Raw genomic sequence first — 21,025 nt, forward strand, 5'->3', positions numbered from 1 at the left:
GTCTCCGGTCGCGAGAGGGAGAGAATGGCACTTCTATGAGCAGCCATCAACCCCACCATATGCTGTTTCACCTCTCTCCCTAAAAAAGTCACCTGTGGTCTCACCAACTGTAATTTGTCTTTACTCACTTTAAAACCCGCCTCCGCCAGTCTCCTGAGCACGGTCATGGTGGCCTGAAAGCAAGCATCTGCCGTGGGAGCGGCAATCAGGAGGTCGTCCACATATTGAACCAGAGTGCAGCCAGCCGGCATCACACACGGTTCCAACATCTGCTTCAACACTTGGTTAAAAATCCCCGGTGACAGAGCAAATCCCTGTGGCAACCGAGTATACCTTAACTGTTGACCCCTGTAAGAAAAAGAAAACACATCACGCAGAGAGTGGTGCAAAGGTAAACAAAAAAAGGCATTTGCCAGGTCAATGCATGTAAACCAACGCTGCTATGGGGAGAGATTAGTCAATGCAGTAAATGGATTAGGAACTGCCACAGTTTTAGTTTTCAAAATTGCATTAATAGCCCACAAATCATGAGCCATACGGTATTTACCTGTGCCATGCTTTTCCACTGGCAAAATGGGCGTGTTCCATTGAGACGTGGAAGGCTCCAACACCCCCACCTTTAACAGCCCTTCAATAGTCTCTGCAATGCCTTCCTCTGCCTGTGGTGAATGTCGGTACTGCGGACGCCATATTGGAATGTCAGATTTAAGTTCAAAGGTCACAGGCGAACAGGTGGTTAAGCCAACATCCGTAGGCCCCTGTGACCACAGTGTGTGAGGCAACTGTGAAAGGCCTTTAACCGCCTCTGGATGATCTGTCAGTTCCCTGCCATGTGTCCTACGTATGTGACGATGTTCCAATATAGTGTCATCTGTGTGGGATGTTGAAATTCTGTAAGTTTTAGTACTTGGGGAGAAGGAAACATCAGGAATCTGTGTGAGTTGCCAATCAATTGCTCGTGAAGCTACACGTATCATGGGACCCAAGTCCTTTGCTTGATGTCCAGAATGAACCGCTAGAGACACATGAGGCACAGATTCATCACCCATTCGGAACCAGCTCTTTTGTTCCTCCGCCAAGTGGACCAGGGCTGCTACCCCCTGCGGTCCAACATAAATACCCCTGGTAGAGACCTGCCATTGTTTCCCTTCCAGGAATTCATGGAACAGGTCTTCGTACCACTCAGTATTTTCGCGATCGTAAAAAAGTGTCACGTGGTATGGGTCAATAGGTGGAGCATACACGTCCAGGGCCATGATCCAGGGCCGCCAGAGCTGGAAGTGTGCCAGGATGCCGTCAGAGGTCGTCAGCCGGGCCCAGTAAATTTCTGCTGTACGATCAATGTCCTCAGACAGCAGCCACTGTCCTCTCGTACTTGTGGCCACACAAGGAAGCTGTGTGCCATCCTTCAAAGTCATTGTTAAACCATCGGGCCCACAAATGATCACAGCTCCCAGTTTGATGAGCAGGTCTCGCCCCATCAAGTTCACAGGCACCTGCGCTGAAATAACATATGGATGAGCCACTGCTTGCTTTCCAATTTCAGTCTTTAACGGAACAGTCACTGGCAATGTCATTGGAACCCCAGAGAAGCCAACCACGCTGACCTCGTCCCCAGATAGTTTAATGTTCTCAGGAACTTCTTGGATGGTTGAATAAGTAGCTCCTGTATCAACAAGGAATGGCAGAGTCAGTCCATTCACCGTCAGTGAGAGTAAGGGGTCTGCCTTTCCCCCCTCTCCTCGGCATCCCTGTGGGGTGTGTCACTGCTGCCAGTCCTGGCTGCCCCAGCCGGCCCCCCAGGTCGGCATTTGAGGTCTTGATCCGGGGACCATGTGTGGGTTTGGAGCCTGATAGTATGGACCACCCCTTCCTGCTTGAGGCGGGCCCATTTGCTGCTGTATTTGTGGCTGCTGTGGACAGTCTCTGGCCCAGTGCCCAGGCTGACAACACACCCAATAGACACCTCTAGGCCCACGACCCGCTCCAGGTGCTCCCCTTCCATACCCCAGGGTGCCTCTCACACCCACCGAGCCACCACGACCTCTTGCCCTTCCTCTACCGGCCCACACATTACCTCCCCAGCTGGCCATGGGTGCACTCTGCAAACCATCATAATATGTCCAGGGATTCATTGGATAAATATTTGGGTTAAAAATCCCCCAGGGCGAGCTGTGTGCCTGATGTCACTCTATCAAGTTATCTCAGCCAACCCGCGCCTCCATCAATGATGGGTGGGAGCATCTGCCCCAGGGATGTAACATCCCCTACCCCGTATGGTTTATATCTTCTTTCACCTCCTGTTGCAACCACTAGGGGCATTCCTAATGCAGAACTGGGGTGTCGCAGGACTTCCCCCTGGGGATTTTCTGCCGCTTTCATTTGACTTCTTCTCCACATCGGATGACCTCCAAGCTCTCCTCCACTGCGAAGCCATTGGTCCTCCATCTCCTCTCGTTCTCTTCGAGATCCAAATGCGGGCCATCCTCTTGAGTCATCTTCATCCCCTCCTGCACTCTGAATCACACTATACTCATCTATATCCTCTTCCAGAGTGCCCTGTATCCATCCATCCCAGGTGTCAACAGCTCTTACCTTAGGTGTTTGCGCCTTAAAATACACCTTCTTCCTCACATCTGGACCTAAAACACCACTCCCTTTAGCTTTTACCTTTTGCTTCTTAAATTTTTCCCAAAATTGTTCTTCATCGAACCGTGTACTCACCATGTCCACCAGTTTCTCTACCTCTTCAGGTAATAATTCCAGAGGAGTCCTAGCTGTTGCTCCGGCTGCACCAGGCTGTTCTTCCTCTCCTTCTTCGTCCTCCCCATCTTTTTGTTCCAAGTTGGTCTGAGTATGACCAGCAGGTAGCACTGTCTTTGTAGGTCCTATTACTATATTTTGTTGCTGCGGCTTAGGGCGGTGCTGGTCCTCATAATCACACTCCGCCTGCCCTCCAGTTAGGCGCAGCACCGTTCCCTCTTCATTCTCCATCCTGCCATCCTCAATACTCAATGTTGGATAATTACCACAATATGGTGGAGGACGTGCTGAAAAAAGAGGGGATGTGGGGTGAGGGTGTGGAAGACCACCAGGTCTCAACTTACCTTCCTCTTCCACAGGTTCCCTCATCCAGTGCTCCAGTCCTTGGCAGCTGATTCCCCATACAGCCAGCCTGGCTCGTTTCTCCTCCTCCTCTTTTATTTGTTTCTTAACTCCCCTCTTCTCCAAAGTATGTGCTCCATCCAACTCTCTCCTGAGTTTCTCCTCCTTCTCCTCGGATGCCTTGGCCGCTTCCAATAAAGCCTTTGCGAGAGAACATCGCATATCACCTTTTATTCCAGCTTGATCACATACACTCATTATTTCCTTCCCCATTTCCAGTATTTTATCATTCTTACCTGTCAGATGTCCAGTCATGGTGATCTTCAATGCTTCCCCTAATTTCTCTTTTTGCTTATCAACAGTTTTCCATTGCATTTCTCCCTCTGTTGGACTCCTCACTCCTTCTCTAATTGTCGCGCTGACCTAGTAGGTGTGGCTGTTATTCCTCTTTTCCTCCTCCTGCCCTCTACCTGTTCGGTGCTGCTGCTTACCCATGGCCGCTGATTAGACCTTGGGTGCAATCAACAACTAAGCACGGCCTGGTGTGCGCCGCCCTGCCAGGTGAGCCACATTAGAGCAATCAAGGGTGGGCGTGCCGAGTAAACCTTTAAATGCATGCAGCAGTCATTTGACCCGGGTGCAACATACTGAGAGGACGGCAAACAAAGCACTTTTCCACTGTGAGGAAGACTTTGAACAAGACAGGCTATCGGTAAGCTCTTGAGTTCACATTTTGCTTTTGCAGATGTATCTGGGACTATGGAAGCTCAGTTGTGCAAATGTTTTACGCTTAGGGAAATAGTTGCTGCATTTAAGTTTAATTATATTGACAAAAATGAATGTTTAAGTTTGAATAAATTGTTTGTGCAGTTAGTGTTCCCACATATTTATGTTAATTAATATTAAAAATAGTTACCCCAAATCCTTGGGTGGATTGTAAAACTAGTGAATAAATGTTTGGTTTTGATTTAAAGAAAATAATTCTTTGTAAAGAAAATCCTTAGTTAAAGTCTATTAAAATGTTTGTGAACTCTAAAATGTATACTTTAAAATACAATTGTTTATAAAAAAGTGTTAAATGCAAAGAAGACACATTGTGTATATTTATTTAAGAACCACAGTTAAATTAACACAGTTAACCACATGGTAAATGGCTTTACTGAAGTGTATTTTGTTATTTCATCTGTCTTCTGTGTAATTTATCTGAATGGTTAATGAAATGTTCTTTATTTTTGTGTTGAAAGGTTTTTTACCTGCTGCTACCTACCAGCTATCAAACTAGTTGGTCTAAATAAAGTTGAGTGAAATTCAAAGTCTGGTCTTTTTCAAGTGTGGACACCTCACAGTCAGAGGAACACTTGGCACTAATAATCTCCTTTTGTTCAGCCATTATTTTTAACTCACCTGGAATTCCGTTACTTACCACCAGATGTCGTCGTTTGTTTTCATCGGGACCCTCCGAGCTCCTCCTTACTACTCCTCCTTCGTTTCACCTACGAGCCCACCCCTTAAGGCTGGCACTCACACACCTTCTACTTCTCACAGTCCAGTTCTCAACTCACAGCAGGACACTTCCTCCTCTGCTTATTCCGGACAACGCCCTAAGCGGTACACAGAGCGGGTGCCGTCCGCTCTTGTACACCTCACAAATTATTCAAATTGCGCCACGGACTCGATACCGCAGTTTCTCTTCCCCTAAAAAATATAAAACCAAATTAAACCCCCCAATTGACTTCACAGTTTGCAACAATTCGCGACACGGCCTCCTGCCGCGATTTCTGCACACCACAAACACACACTTTTAGACACGAATTCTTTTTGTTACTTTAATTGACTCCCGTACTTCAGACGAGACGCCGACTCTAACGGCGCTTTCACACAACTACAGTCTACACACACTGCAGTCAGTGGGCTGAGCCAAGCAGTCGTTCTCTCACTAACAAAGCAACTTGCCCCCACTCTCATGCATGTTATCAACCGTGACTAGGATCCAACACCTAGCTTTAGTTATTTAGGGCGCCCCCGGTGCCCAGGTCACCAACCCGGCAAATCCCAAGGACGCGTCCGACCAAGGGTGGAGTTGCCAAACTCGGAGCGCACATGGCCCTTAGCCGGCGACAAAGCCTTTCAGCCCCGCTTTCTAACTAATAGTAACACAAGTTTCCTGCTTTAACGCACGAGGACGAGCACAGCACCGCCACTTTTTTCCTAATAACTAAGACGGATCAGACACCGCCATGGATGAAACACAGATTCTATTAATCCGTAACAAACGTCTCCTGCTTTAACGCACCGAGATGTCCTTACGGGGCGCTAAACATCAACCTGAGTTCTTATCAAAAGTCTCTTGCTTTAGTCGCTCACAGTACGCTAAACATCAACCTGAGTTCTTAGCAAAAGTCTCTTGCTTTAACGCACTGAGGCGGACGCTAGCCGCCTTTTTTTCTACTGAGTGAATTTACACTGTGATACGTTCAACTTAGCGAACAGATAATTTAGAATTTATTCAATATGCACACTTCAAAAATAAACAGGTGGTGCTTACCTTTTAGATGATTGAGCCGGCTCTCTGTTCGCCTCGTTTCACGACCTCAGCACTGCCAATTCGTCCTCTCTGAACCTCGAGCGAATCCCGGGTTTCGGCACCAAAACTGTTACTTTTTCACAGTTTCACCCGGTTCGTAGATTCCTCAGGCCTCCAGAAAGAACACTGGGGACTCAGTAGTCAATTCACAACACTTATTAATTCACACTCATTGACCACACTTATTGATTATACCTATTGATTACACCTTCTAGAAGGGAGATGTACAGGACCCTGGAACTCCTCTGCAGATCTCAACTCCTTTGTCTGTTACATGCAGTTTTGTATCAGTGACCCCCCTTCTAAACCCTCTACAAGGTGCCATAAAACTAAGTACTATGTTTACATACTTTCACTTGTGTGTGTGTGTGCGAGCCTGTGAATGCCTACATGTGCGCGTTCCCGCGTGCCTATATGAGTGCTCGTGTGTGACTGTGTACGCATACCTGTGTGTATGTGTGAGTGCACACGAGTGAGTGTGCGTGTGGATGTGTGTGCGTGACAGTTAAAACACTGTGGGTGTAGGTAACTCCCTAGAGGTCATAAAACCCCTCTCCCTTCCAGACCACAGTTACCCAGTTATAAATGTTGAGACCCCCACCCTAAAACATCCTCTGGGGAATTTCCACTCAGTGGGGGAGAGGCCTCCTACAATCTACTCCTAAGTTCACAACACAGTGAGGCCTTTATTACTTTAAATTCAAATTCAAATTCAAATTTTATTTGTCACACACACACAACCATACACAGTATGACATGGGGGTGAAATGCTTGTAGCTGTACAATGCCCGACCATTAAATGACAGAAGAAAAGTTTTACAATATTTACAATTTACAGTTTACTACAAAAATTTACAAATTAACTTAGGAATTTACAGTAAAGAATGTGCAAATAGCAGAAGAGATTATAAAGATAAGGATGATAAATTATAGGAATTATAGGATTATAGGAAATGTGTGGTGGTGCGTGTGGTGACGTGTGTGAGAGTCCAGTCTTATAGTGACGTGTTTGGGAGAGTCCAGTCCTACACCTGGTTCAGGCCCCGAATAGCCTGGGGGAAGAAGCTCCTCCCCTTTAAGGGCAGTATCAATGTCTCTACAATAGTTCTACATTCTATGATAACACATTTCTAAACTCTAAAATAAGCTAAACATTCTACACTATGTACAAGTCTAACACATTGAACATACACAAATAAAACCATTTTCAGCATGTAAACCAGAATAACAACAAACTTCATTTTTACATAAACTAATCACCCTGTCCTTAACACCCGCTTACTCTCTGAGCTTATTTTATATCTATGTGAAAGCGCTATATAAATGCAATCCATTATTATTATTATTGACAAACACCTTAATGAACACTTAAGCTTGGGGTAATAAGGCCTTGATCTATAAAAAATGAGGACACAATTAGACAACTCAGTCACTGAGAGGAAGATTTCCTATATTCATGCAATTTATTATTTTTGAATAATCGTGTGAATTTTTGTATTGATGTACTTGTCTTGATTTCATCTGTACAGGTGTTCCACACACTAACTCTGACTGCAATGCTCTGATATTTTACATTTGTCCTTACTACTGGCTTGCTGAACATAAGGATTTCTCTCAGGTCATGAGTATTTGGTCTTATTTGGAACAGGTTCTGAATGTTGTGGGGCAAAGATTTATTCGCTTCTTTGTACATTGTTTCCGCAGTTCTGAGGTCAACCAAATCTTTAAATTTGAGAATATTTAATTTGATAAAAAGTGGATTTTAATGGTTCTCTTGAAGTAGCTTTATTTATTATCCTTCTTGCTCTTTTTTGCAGAATGTATATTGGATGGGTGTGTTGTTATTTTCTGTTAAGATAAACTGAAGTCAGGATTCTGTTTCGTATTTTGGTGAGTTTGAATCCATATATGAGAGGATTCATAACTGGAAGACTAGTGAGAAGCTCAATAGCAATCAAATTTTGGAAGATTCGAGATGAATCTGTGGAGTCAAATCGCCCATATATCGACTGAAAAACCATTACAAAGAGAAATATGATCAAAGAGGTCAGATGGGGCACACATGTCTGCATAAACTTTACCCTGTCTTCACTGGACCTCATGCATGTTTTAATAAGATGCGTGTAAATCCAAATTATGAAAAAGCCATGAAATATATAAACAATAAGTGTTGCATATGGACCAGTATTTTTTTTTAAAAAGGTTTTCAGAATCAGAATCAGAATCAGAATCAGAAAGGGTTTTATTGCCAAATGTTGAGCAGGTTTACAACATTAGGAAATTGCTTTTGACTTCAGGACAAGCAAGTTTAACAATTAACCAGTCTGGACATAAGACTCTCTGAATGTTTATACCACATAACTTGATTCTTGATGTTATTGGGATATTGATGGAGAAAATGCAGAAAGGTGTCAGCCAGGAGAAACACACCAGCTGAGAGAGCCTCCTCATAGTCATGAAAGAGTGGTAGTGCAGAGGTCGACATATAGCCAGATACCTGTCAAAGGCCATGACAGCTAAAATGGACAAATCACAGGAGGAAAATGAGTACATGATAAAAGCTTGTAGCATGCATCCTTCATATGAGATGTGATGAAAAGATGACAGTAAGTCTGAAAGGAATTTTGGGTAGAAACCTGTGGACCCATAAAGTGCATTAATGCAAAAGCTACTAAGAAAAATGTACATAGGTTCATGGAGACTTTCATCCAAGACAATGAGCAGCACAAGAGAGATATTGAAAAACAGAATCACACAATAATGCAGTAAAGTTATTATGAAGAGGGGTACTCTGAAATTCATCGTGTCATTAAATCCTAATAGAACAAAACTTTTTACATTAGACACATTATCCATGATCAGAGAACTCAAATGCCTTATCATTTTAAAAATATGTGTGTGTGATTATATGTGAGTGTACAGAAAATAGAGCTACTGCATCTACATCTCTATCATTATCTGCTGTGCCTCTACACCTCCTCTTAATTATTGCCTTTTGTTCAACAACAAAACACACCTGGGAATTCAACCTCTGTTGATCTATTTAAAAAAAATCCCCTGAAAATCAACAAAGCAATACTCTGGTAAGTGACTATAGTAAAAGTACCTTTTGAATTTACAGAAATAAATAATAATAAATGTGTTTTGGGTGTCTTAAAGGAAAATAAATGTAAACAGAAGGCAAGATCTATGCTTCCGGCATGATGGCGCCTGTGTTTGGCTTCGCCGCTGCCGGGTGTAGTTGGTCTCGCTCTATTGTCGTGTTTTTTCTTTCTACTCTGCTGTTTTTTTAACTGTTTTAATGATGTACTGGCTGCCTTGGTCTACGATCGTCTGACGCTGTTATCCATCCGTTCGTCAATGACGGCCAAAGATGTTTTTTCTCCTTCCTTTTGTGGGACTTTCCATTCTCCACACTTTTCTCCGCACTCCTTTGGTACCTTCCACCCTTTGCCTGTGACTGGATCTTCGGCCAGCGCTTTCAGCGTTCCCCGTAGACTACGGAGAAGAAGAGGAAAGAGATCGGGCATCCAGGTGAAGCTTAGGCTCCTCTGGCGGCGGGGACGAATTGGAAAGCGATGTCGGGCGTTTTCCGTTGCCTACGCACATGACAGCTATATGGAGAGGAATCTGTCTCCCAAGGCCCTACTTGGATATAGGGGGCCCGGCTCTCCAAGGCCGTATTATCTCAGAAGGGTTCATCCAGACTCTCCTGCCGACTGGCTCTTCATCCCCTCGGTGAGTGGAATATATGAACGTGAAGGGTCTGGTCCCGAGAATTTACGCCCTTTAATTCGAGAAACTCTAGCTTCTTCCAACAACAATGTTTTCACCCCGCTGTCTATGGCGCTCTTTAATGCCCGATCTTTGACGAATAAATCGTTTGTGCTTAACGATTTTATTGTTTCTAAAAATCTGGACTTCCTGTTCTTGACTGAGACCTGGCAACGGGGGTCGGATTATTCGTCTACTATTGAAATGTGCCCAAATGGCTTCTCTGTCATTAGCCAGCCTCGAGGATCTGGTCGTGGAGGAGGCCTCGCGGTGGCATATCGGAGCCGTTTTAACTGCCGTTCAGTGAAAGTTGGACACTTTCTGTCTTTTGAACTGCAGCTCATCAAAATTGGAAAGAAGGATCCTTTTTACTGTGCGTTGGTCTATCGCCCTCCTGGCCCAAACAACTCGTTTTTAGCCGAGTTTAGTGATTTTCTGTCCTCTACTATGAGGTTGTCTAAATTGCTTCTTTTGGGAGATTTTAATATGCATATTGATGATGAGTCCGACCTCTTTGCTAGGAGTTTTACCAGTATCATGGACTCTTTTCATTTTATCCAACATGTATCTGGCCCCACACATAACAAAGGCCATACACTGGACCTTGTTTTTTCTTTGGGTCTGAATATTGATTATATCTGTTCTAAGGACATTTTTATTTCTGACCATTATTGTGTCTTTTTTAATATGTCTTTTTATGAGCCTATGTCTCCTGTTCATCGGACAGTTATTTCCCGCACTTTAGACTCCTCCACAGCACAGAAGTTCTCTGATGTTTTTAATTTAACATTATCCCCACAAAACGATGTTGATTTTTCTATAGATCTATTCAATTATCATTGTCTTTCGATCTTAGATGAAATCTGTCCGATTAAAATGAGACCTGTGCCTGTTTCCAAGTCTGTACCCTGGTTAAATGACAACATTCGTCTTATAAAACGTAATTGTCGTAAAACTGAGCGGTTATGGAGGAAAACTCACTTAAATGTTCATCTCCTCTATTTAAAGGATCTTTTAGCCTCCTTTAACAATGCTATTAGAGTTGCGAGGGCTGCTTACTTTTCTCAGTTGGTTGCAAGGAGCAGAGGTAATCCTAAAGTTTTATTTGATACTATTACTAATATTATTACTCCTGCTCCACCTGCTGCTATTATTTCTTCTGTTGAAGATTGTGAAACTTTTCTTGCTTTCTTTTTAGAAAAAATTAGCAACATAAGGAAAAACCTGTCTTTTTCAGCGTCTGCGCTGTCTGCTCCCACGCCAGCTCGGCCTGTTGTTTTAGAAGGTTTTTCACTTGTTTCACTACCAGAGCTGGGAAAAATAGTTAGTGCAACAAAATTATCCTCTTGCTCTCTTGATTTTTTACCTGCATCATTATTTAAAAATGTCTTTTACTCTACTGGTCCCTGTATTCTTACTATAATTAATACCTCCTTGGCCTCGGGCATAGTCCCTGCCTATTTCAAAACTGCTGTTATACATCCCTTGTTAAAAAAGCCTATGCTGGACCCATCTCTCACTAGCAATTATAGACCGATCTCAAAAATTCCGTTAATTGCTAAGATTCTAGAGAAGATCGTGGCTAAGCAGCTTACAGCAGTTTTAGATAAATATAGTATTTTCGACAAATTTCAATCTGGCTTTCGTAAAGTTCATTCCACTGAAACAGCCCTTCTTAGAGTTTCTAATGACATTTTGTTACAAAGCAATGCAGGTAAATGTTCTGTTCTCTTAATGTTGGATCTTACGTCGGCCTTTGATACTGTTGACCACTATATTTTACTTAACAGGCTGAAACACTGGGTCGGTGTCTCTGGGACTGCATTGAAATGGTTCTCCTCGTATCTCTCTGAACGATATTCTTCTGTGGCAGTTTCTAAGTATAGATCATCTTCTGCGTCCCTGTCTTTTGGTGTGCCACAAGGCTCTGTGCTAGGGCCATTACTGTTTTTAGTTTATTTACTCCCTCTTCAGCACATTTTGAGCCCTTTTGAGGATATTTGTTACCATTGTTATGCAGACGATATCCAACTCTATATATCTTTTAAACCGGAAGAGGCTTCTAAGCTGCGGCTTTTAAATGTGTGCTTGGAAACCATTAAAGGCTGGATGGCTGAAAACTTCCTCCAACTAAATGACAGTAAAACCGAAGTCCTCTTATGTGCCCCAGATAGACATATACCCAGTATAATAAATGCTCTTGGTCCTCTTTCAACGTTTGTAAAACCATCTGTCAGGAACTTAGGGATTATCCTTGATCCTGCTCTTACGTTAGATAGTCATGTTAAATCTCTTGTTCGGTCTTGCTTTTATCATTTAAGAAATATTTCTAAATTGAGCTCTATTATATCCTATACCGAACTGGAGATTGTTATTCATGCTTTTATCTCTTCACGACTGGACTATTGCAATTCCCTGTTTACTTGTTTAAATAAAGGTTCTTTGGAGCGTCTGCAGATCGTTCAGAATGCTGCAGCAAGACTTTTGACGAAAGCTTCTAAATTTTCACATATAACACCGTTGCTCATGCAGTTACATTGGCTTCCTGTTGAATTTAGAGTCCAGTTTAAGATTTTGGTTTTAACTTTCAAGGCTCTTCAACAACAAGCACCACCATATATCATTGAACTTTTACAGCCCTATGCCCCTAGTAGGTCTCTGAGGTCGAGTAGTCAGGGCCTACTTGTCATTCAGTATACGAGACTGAAAACTAGGGGTGATAGAGCTTTTGCTACTGTGGCCGCCAGACTGTGGAATTCCCTTCCTCAGGACTTACGATCCGCTGATTCATTGATTACTTTTAAAAAACAGCTAAAAACACATCTTTTTAAAACTGCCTTTTGCTAACTTTGTTTGTATTTTGTCTTTTTAATCTGTTATATCTTGTAAAGCACTTTGTGATCTCTATCTAGAAATGTGCTATATAAATAAAATTTTACTTACTTACTTACTTACTTACTATTACAGTTTGCAGGGGTAGGGTACAGCTGCTGTTGTAAATAGCATGACATTTTTATTTTTAAATTGCATTGAAGACCCACAACTTATGCTTGGCTGCTTTTGTTGATTTTTGCTCTGCATTTGGGACTATCCAGCCTTTTGTTTTTCATTTATTTGTTTATTTTTATTCAAAAGCAAATGAAATTGAGTGGCGACGTTTCAAATAAATGGTATCATTTGTACAAACAGAACTCATTGCTATCAGCTGGAACAGTATTACTAATTTTAATTGCTTAAGTACCAGCGCTCCTTTAAGATCGTCCCAGGCACAGGTCAGGTTACTCCTTTTCACAATTTGCTTCACAAGGAAGAGAACATAAGCATTTGCTTTTTTGATATACAGTGGTTTGTAGCCTGGTGTGATGACAGCCACTTAATTTGGGATGTAAAGAAAACCCAAAAGACTGATTTCAGAGTAAAGGTGTGCAGAGGCCTAGGTCAGAGAGTTTTTCAACTCCCACCTCTGGCAGAGCTTTAGTAGCATTTTGATAATTACCTGAGAATAAAATTTTAGACCCAAGGGTATTATAGTTAAGTGTAACTAAACTAGGTGAGAAAAAACATGTTAGTCAACCAGAAAAAGAAGATAGTCGTCAGAAAAAGATGTAACGAAATTAAACCCCTTTTAAAATGCAAGACAGAAATGAATAATGTACAGGAAATGTGTTTAATTTCAGTGTGTGTGTGTGTGTGTGTGTGTGTGTGTGTGTGTGTGTGTGTGTGTGTGTGTGTGTGTGTTTTTAATTTAGACATGTACAAACCAAAAGAAAATTCTACTTATATTTCAATTAATGAAGACAGTCTGGTAATATGTATATTGATTAACACTATACTGTACATATGTAAACAGATTTTTTGCCCCTCTCTGCAGAAACACTCATGACTTTAATCTCAAAGCTAAACTTTTACCACATATAAAATTCAAAACTCTTTTTCTTATTTTTGTTAGTTTCAGTCCATACATGAGGGGATTCATGATTGGTGGGATAAGGAGAAACTCCATTGCCATGAAATTCTCAACATTTTGTGCTATTTCTTTTGAGCCAAATCGCATGTATAACATATCAAAAAGAAAAGACAGAACAACAACCGTTAAAGAGAATAAATGTGGTACACATGTCTGCATGAATTTGTTCCAGTTTTCTTTGGATGACTGACATGTTTTGATCAGATGTACATAAGACCAGAAGATAAAAACGGCATGACCAAAATAAAAGGTGTAATTAAAAGCAGGAATAATAACTTTAGCTACAGAGGCAGAGCAAGCCAGATTAGAAATTAACCAGTTTATACAGTAGATCCTTTGTATGTGTGAGCCACATAACCTTGATGTTGCTGTTGTTATCGTGCTCATTAAAAGAAGGTAAAAGGGAATAAGCCAAGCAAAAAATACAAAAATACAAACTCTTTGTTTAGTCATCAGAGAGTGGTACACAAGAGGTCGACATATAGCCACGTATCTGTCATAGGCCATGAGAGCTAGGAGAGAGAAGTCAGCAGCAACTGAAGAGTGCAATACAAAACCCTGTAAAAGGCATCCTGCATAAGAGATGACATGAGTGGTGGACAGAAGATCGTAGAGAAACTTGGGATAAAATGCAGCAGTCCCATAGAGTCCATTGAAGCACAGATTGCAGAGGAAGATGTACATGGGTTCATGAAGGCTTTTATCCACAATGACTGTGACAATTATCGTCAAATTTACCAGCCAAATCACACAGTAACACAGTAAAGTGAGAACAAAGAGAATGACCCTGTAGTTTGCAATATCACTTAAACCTGAGAGAGTAAAAACAGTAATTACTGAAACATTATCCATAATAAAATATTAGTTTACCTTACTAGGTGTCATTTCAAACTGAGAGCAAATGACATTTTTACAAGTTAAAGCCAGGGTGTAATTAAGTCTGTCTGTGTACTGTCTCCCTGACAAAGTATGTCACCAGAGGTTTATATACACTTCTTGTCAGCCACATTTATGTAGTTAGTATGATGTAAGCGATGCTTTCACTCCTTGAGTTGAGTTAAAAATTAATTTCTTTGTATTTTATGTAACTATTGAGATCTGGGAAATGACTACAAACAGGTTTGAGCAAACGATGAGCAGTGAGATAAATTAATGCATTTAGTTTAAGAAGAAGAGCTTGCAAGAAGAGCTTTAGCAGCATCCCGAGGAATTTTAGGGGGTGATTCATGAGTTTCAAGCTTGTTGTCACAATCTATTCAAGCTCTCTATATGCAACAAGACCTTAATTTTCAGTGTAAAAGACAACACAGTGATTAAGTCTATTATACATTTGATAAGCAACGCATTCTTCCCTTCCCTCAAGAAAACATAATACAGCTGGGTTATATTGAGTCTTGCTTTTCTTTTTAGATTGTAAAAGAAATGAATCCAGTGAAACATATTTTGTAAATGAAAATGTATTTTACCCTAACAACCAGGCCTCTTTATAATGTTTAAACCTGAAAAGAAGCAGAAAAAAACATACTTACTGCCTGAAATTTTCAACAATAACCTCAGAATACTTTTGAATACTGTTTACACAGTGTAAAACAGCGACTTTGGACTGAGAGTATTATAGGTAACTACAAGTAAACTAGATGCAACAAAACTTTTCAGTTTTCAAAAGGAGATATTAAACTTAATGTTTGCATTTACAAAACAAACAAACAAAAATAATAATGTGCAGGAAATGTGCTTAGTTTCACTCATTTTTTTTATTTAATTGTGTAAAAACCATTGAGTCTGTGATGTCTATATGATTTTAAGTGTTTATAGTTTAATATACGTAATGAATTTATGCAAACTAATGAAAGGTAACACTTTATAACATGATCTGCCACTATGGCGGAAGTACCCTGTACAAGTGCAATTTGAGGACACCAAAGGTAGGTTTTTGCAAGAAACAGCGAAACAAGAACACCGTAAGTACACTGTACTTTCTGGGGCGTGGGTCTTGTTAAGGTGCAGTACCGTGTACTTGCGGGCATTTTTCAGGCAACAAGTCGGGTTTTTTGCAAGAGACAATGAAACAAGTATACTGTAAGTACTAGTAATGTGTGGATCGATACTGAAATATTGATTCCTCTGATGCCAGTCATTTATGTTCTAGAATCGATTCTCATATTAAAATATCGATATTTTAGTAATTTAGGGTAGATTTGTAGTTTATCATTAACAGGAACACAGTGGAAAGAAACTATATCATTAGGACTGTCTACATTGGAAGGAACTACTTCCTCTTCCGCCTTTTTATAGTCATGTGCAAATGTGGTTGTATAAATGTGTCTGCATGCAGACAGGAAGCTGAGACAGCGTACTTGCGTCGTCTCAGCTTCCTGTCTCTGCTGAGAGTTCAGGCAAGCCATCTCAGCTGTCTACGGCGGCCTCCACTTGAAGCTCTATCAAACCATCTTAGCCTTCTGTCTCCACTGAGATCTCGGGCGAGCCACCCCCATCCTCTGCTGGAAGCTCCGGTGAGTTCATTGAGCCAACTGAGGACTAGTGATGCGCAAATCATGAACAAATCACTTTACTGACTCATGAATCATTCACAAGCCCAACTGACTCACTGACTCATCCCTGTTGCTGTTAGCAGCAATATATCTAGCTTCTAATTAAAATTGTGAAGAAAAACACAACATCCAGTATCTGAACAAAAAAATTTCTGCTCTGAACTGGAAGAAAAAACCCTGAGTAGAAGCTCACATCAAGAAAATAGCTCCTCGGTTCACAGTAGCATCGCTCTGCTAACATGCTAACAGCACATTCGAGCTACTCACCCCCTCCCTTCTTGTGTTGAATCGTAAGCGAAAGCGAATCACTCAGGACTCGCTCACCCCCTCCTTCCTCTGCTGAATCATAGAGCTAACGAATCACTCACTCACTCACTCACTCACTCACTCACTCACTAACCCCCTTGCTTAATTGCTTAATTTTAGAAATGTTTTTGCTCTTTTTTGCTCTATAAAATAGTTGTTTTCTTTTAGAATCATTCATCTTAGCAGTAGGATTTACATGAAAAGAGAAACAAATTAAGTTTGAGTGAAAATGTACATTTTTTGCACTTTGGTGAGTGACTCATTAAAACTCGATTCAGTAAAAAGAATCAAATTTACCATCACTACTGAGGACTGCACCCTGCTGTCGCTGCCTGAGCAGAGCCAATCCCCTTCACAGCTGGTGAAGGGGATTGGCCTGGTGTTAGTGTTCCCCTGTCTCGTCAGGTTAATCAGGTCCAGCTGTGTCTCCCACCTGTGTGTGATTTCCCAGTGTCCCTCTGTGTATTTATAGTGTGTGTCTGCCTGTGTTCCTTGTCGCGTCATCTGTTTCTTGATAATTCCAGCATCTCTCTGCCCTTTATTCCAGCTCTCCATTCTCTGCTCGTCATCCCTGGTGTCACCTCCTTATGTTTTTCCCTGTGCGTTATTCCATGAGTTATGGTTTCAGGTTTTGTTTGCTATTAGTTTCCCCATTTTAGGTTAATGTTTAGTTCTGTCCTGGCTTTTCTTATTTTCACTGTCCACAAGAAAGCTCCCATGTATCACAGCAAGTGCCAGCATTTTGGGTCCTTCTTGACAACACCACACGACTGCTGCCCCAGCCGTGACTGTTGTGCCGTCGACCTTGGGTTGCCACCCTGAAATGCATTGTTTCAGCCGGTGTTCTCGCAACTAACCTCCTGAACTGTAGAGGAGCAGCCACTTTACTATCAGCCCCTCCCGGATGGCTGAACTTCTCACCCTATCTCTAAGGGAGGAAACCCATTTCCACTGCTTGTATCAGTTTCAGTCACTACCCATAGCTCATGACCATAGGATGAGGGTAGGAACGTATATCGATCGATAAACTGACAACTTCGCTTTTACATTCAGCTCTCTCTTCACCACGATGGAGTGGTGCAACATCCGCATCACTGCTGCTGCAGCACCAATGCATCTGTTGATCTACCACTCTCTTCTCCCATCATTCGCGAACAAGACCCCGAGATACTTAAACTCCTCCACTTGGGGCAGGAACTTATCCCTGACCCAGAGTGGGCACTCCACTGTTTTCTGGCTAAGGACCATTGCCTCCGATTTGGAGGTGCTGATTCTCACTCCTACCGCTTCACACTCAGCTGTCAAGGTACAAGGTTCAAGGTTCTTTATTTGTCACATGCATAGTTATACAAGTATAACACACAGTGAAATGTAGCCTGACACGCTCCTCGACATGTGCAAAAAAATTGGGGGGGGGGGGGGGGGGGTGTAGAGGAAAAACATTATATATATATATATATATATATATATATATACACACATATAGTATATACATTGGGTGAATGTGCAGCAGTAGCAGCAAGCAGGTGAATTCTGTACATTAATATGAATAGACATCTGACTATTTTACAGGATAGACAATATAAACATATTTAAAATTAAAGGAATTGAAATGTACATTGTGCCTTGGTTTAGTGTCTGGTAGAATCCTGTCTCAGTCAGTTATAGATGATGTGAGAGGGCGGGTGTGTGTGTTTAGGGCACGGATGGCTTGGGGATAGAAGCTCCTCTTGAGTCTCTCTGTCCTTGCATCTCCTGGTGTAGGTGTCCTGAAGCGGGGGGAGAGCAATCCTGCAGCAGCGTTCTGCTGTACGGATCACTCTCTGGAGAGCTTTTTGGTCCTTCACACAGCTGTTCCCAAACCACGATGTCATGTTCTGTGTGAGGATGCTCTCCACAGCGCCTGTATAGAAAATCCTGAGGATCTTTGGAGAGACCCTGAACTTCCTCAGTTGTCGTAGGTGATACAGGCGCTGCCTAGCCTTTTTGGTCTGGACCTGAATGTGGGCAGCCCATGTCAACCATTCCATTGTGAGCTGGAGCCAATAACCTGATGAAGCCAACAAAACCACATCATCTGAAAAAGCAGAGATGAGATTCTGAGACCACCCAAGTGTAAGGCTCTGTCACTTGGCTATGCTTCCTCCGCGAAATGTTACCTTGTTTGGTTGAAATAGTTAAATGCTGTCATTGCTTTACTTAAATTTGTAAGTCTTAGTTCAAGCTTTAGGATAAAAGACATTGTTCTGTTTCTGTTCCCCTCCCCAGCCTGTTGAATGGTGAGGGGGGGGGGGGGCTATAGTGTAACTGTAGGAACATCCTATGTGCAGTGTTGGGAAGGTTACTTTTAAAATGTATTCCATTACAGAATACAGAATACATGCCCCAAAATGTATTCTGTAACGTATTCCGTTACGTTACTCAATGACAGTAACGTATTCTGAATACTTTGGATTACTTAATATATTATCATGCTTTTTACAACAACGTGAATGTACTATTGCTGTGTGATTTATTACTATTACTGAAGGTCCACGACTCCGAACTGTAGTAAAGGGACCTCTGACTAATACAGCGGGGTCCCTGTCGGCTTGTAGCCGAAAAATAGCTTTACTTTGTTGTGTGGGTCAACTTTTCTTGCGAGAGACAGAGAGAGGCGTTGAAAGGCTGCTCCAACGGAACTTATTGTTTTCGGAGGAAAACACGAACACGGTGTACAGTCGAGTCTTAATAGCTTACTTACAACTGGGCTCGTCAGACACTCTTCTTGGCTGAAGTGGTTATTATTATATTTACATGCTTCCAGCTCCCGTTTTTGCTCGATGACAACTCGTACCTTTCCACTCCCCTTTTTCTCCCTCCTCGCGCTCACAGACCCATAACGTGTATGGCAGTCCATTCTCCCTGCAACACGGACTACACTGCCCATGATGCTACATTCTTTAGAGCTATGCTTGTAGCATTCTGCCTGTTAGCTTAGCACAACAACAACAACAACAACGAAAAGGCACTCTCTCACCCAGGAAACACACAGTCGCAGAGAGAAAGAGAGCGTCACCCTGTAACCATGGCAACCGTAACGCTGCCGCCTGGAACAACAGAACATAGCTGTCAAACAAAACCCAAACAGTCCTGACCCGCGACGAAATGAAACAGGAAAGTACCGCAGTGTAATCCATTTATTTCAACAAAGTAACTGTATTCGGAATACCACCTTTTTAAACGGTAACTGTAACGGAATACAGTTACTCATATTTTGTATTTTAAATACATAACGGCGGTACATGTATTCCGTTACTCCCCAACACTGCCTATGTGTGTTCTGCTTTGTTATTTAGTGGGGATGTTTTAGTTCTTACTCTTTATCCCCTCACCTGCGTTTCTGTATGGTAGACCGTTACAGGAATTGAGCCATATACATCGTAAGGGGAGATGACCCTTTTGTGAGCAGGAAGTCCAACAGAAACACCCACATTCACACACACTCACTCACTCACTCACTCACTCACGTGCACACACTCATTCACGTGCACATACACACACACACACACACACACACACACACACACACACACAAACATACACTGAATGCCTTTGTTTTATGATGCACCATAGGGGGGGTTTTACAGTGGGTTATGTGTGACCACTGAGTTAATAAAAGAGCTGCGAGAGGGGGCCGAGGTTTTTGGAGCTGTCTGGGATCAGGTGAGGAGCTTGCAGCTCCAAGACCCTGGTCTGATAAGCTCCCCTTGCAAGTTAAAATGGATCGAGCTCTGTCTTGCTTTGTTCACGGGAAAGCAAGACAGAGTCTCTAAACCAGCTGGGCCTGCAAAGCGCAGACCCAACAACCTTATCGTGGTGGAGGGGTTTGTGTGTCCCAAGAATCACAGGGCTATGTTGTCCAGGGGCTTTTGCCCCCTGGTAGGCTCTCCCATGGCATACTGGTCCTGGGTGAGGGACCAGACAAAGAGCAATTTAGAAGAGCCCTATAAGTACAAGACCAAGGGAACAGTTCACCCTGCCCGGAATAGGGTTACCGGAGCCCGCCTTGCATTTTCTGCACAATAAGGCGCACTTAAAATCCTTTAATTTTCTCAAAAATTGACAGTGCGCCTTATAATCCAGTGCACTTTATGGTTTGTATCTGGGGGTGCTTACTGACCTCAAACCGATTTTATGTGGTACACAGTGCTCAAAAATCTATAAAAAATGTTTTTTGTACAACTTTGGTAAGCTACAGTCAGAGCATTACTGCTGCCATTGTCAGGAGCCTCACTGAGTAATGGTAAATGGGCTGCATTTGTACAGCGCTTTTCTAGTCCCTATGGACCCCAAAGCGCTTCACACTACATTCAGTCATTCACCCATTCACACACACATTCCCACACTGGCGATGGCAAGCTACATTGTAGCCACAGCTGCCCTGGGGCGCACTGACAGAGACGAGGCTGCCGGACACTGGCGCCACCAGGCCCTCTGACCACCACCAGAATCAGAATCAGAATCAGAATCAGAAAGGGGTTTATTGCCAAATGTTGAGCAGGTTTACAACATTAGGAAATTGCTGCGGTGCTTCAGTGCAAACATAGTGTCATAAATAGCACTTAAATAGACATGAAAAAAATAAAAGTAGGGATAAGAATTAAAAGTGCTACGTAGAAAGATATGTGCATGAGCTATACATGAGATATATACATGAGAATAAGAATTAAGAGTGCTACGTTGAAAGATATATAC

The 21,025-nt window shown here is 42.3% G+C and overlaps 2 protein-coding genes across 2 annotated transcripts in view; both read right to left on the reverse strand.

Annotated features, from left to right (window-relative positions):
• LOC309690450 (olfactory receptor 2B11-like) overlaps positions 1–15,457 on the reverse strand; it is a gene marked incomplete at its 5' end in the record, with an annotated part of 38,666 nt that extends 23,209 nt beyond the window's left edge. The window contains 2 exons of the mRNA XM_082507482.1: positions 14,092–14,242; positions 15,448–15,457. Of these exons, the coding sequence (XP_082363608.1) occupies positions 14,092–14,242; positions 15,448–15,457 (161 nt within the window). The remainder of the gene's footprint in view (positions 1–14,091; positions 14,243–15,447) is intronic.
• On the reverse strand, positions 7,531–8,545 carry LOC309690409 (olfactory receptor 4B13-like; the record flags this gene model as incomplete). The annotated part of the gene is made up of 2 exons (XM_082507443.1): positions 7,531–7,867; positions 7,959–8,545. The coding sequence occupies 2 exons, from the start codon at positions 8,543–8,545 to the stop codon at positions 7,531–7,533; spliced, it is 924 nt and encodes a 307-aa protein (XP_082363569.1).
• Positions 15,458–21,025: the final 5,568 nt, after the last annotated feature.

Source organism: Aulonocara stuartgranti (genome assembly GCF_965226115.1).
Source record: "Aulonocara stuartgranti genome assembly, chromosome: 16".
In the NCBI taxonomy this organism is placed as follows: Eukaryota; Metazoa; Chordata; class Actinopteri; order Cichliformes; family Cichlidae; genus Aulonocara; species Aulonocara stuartgranti.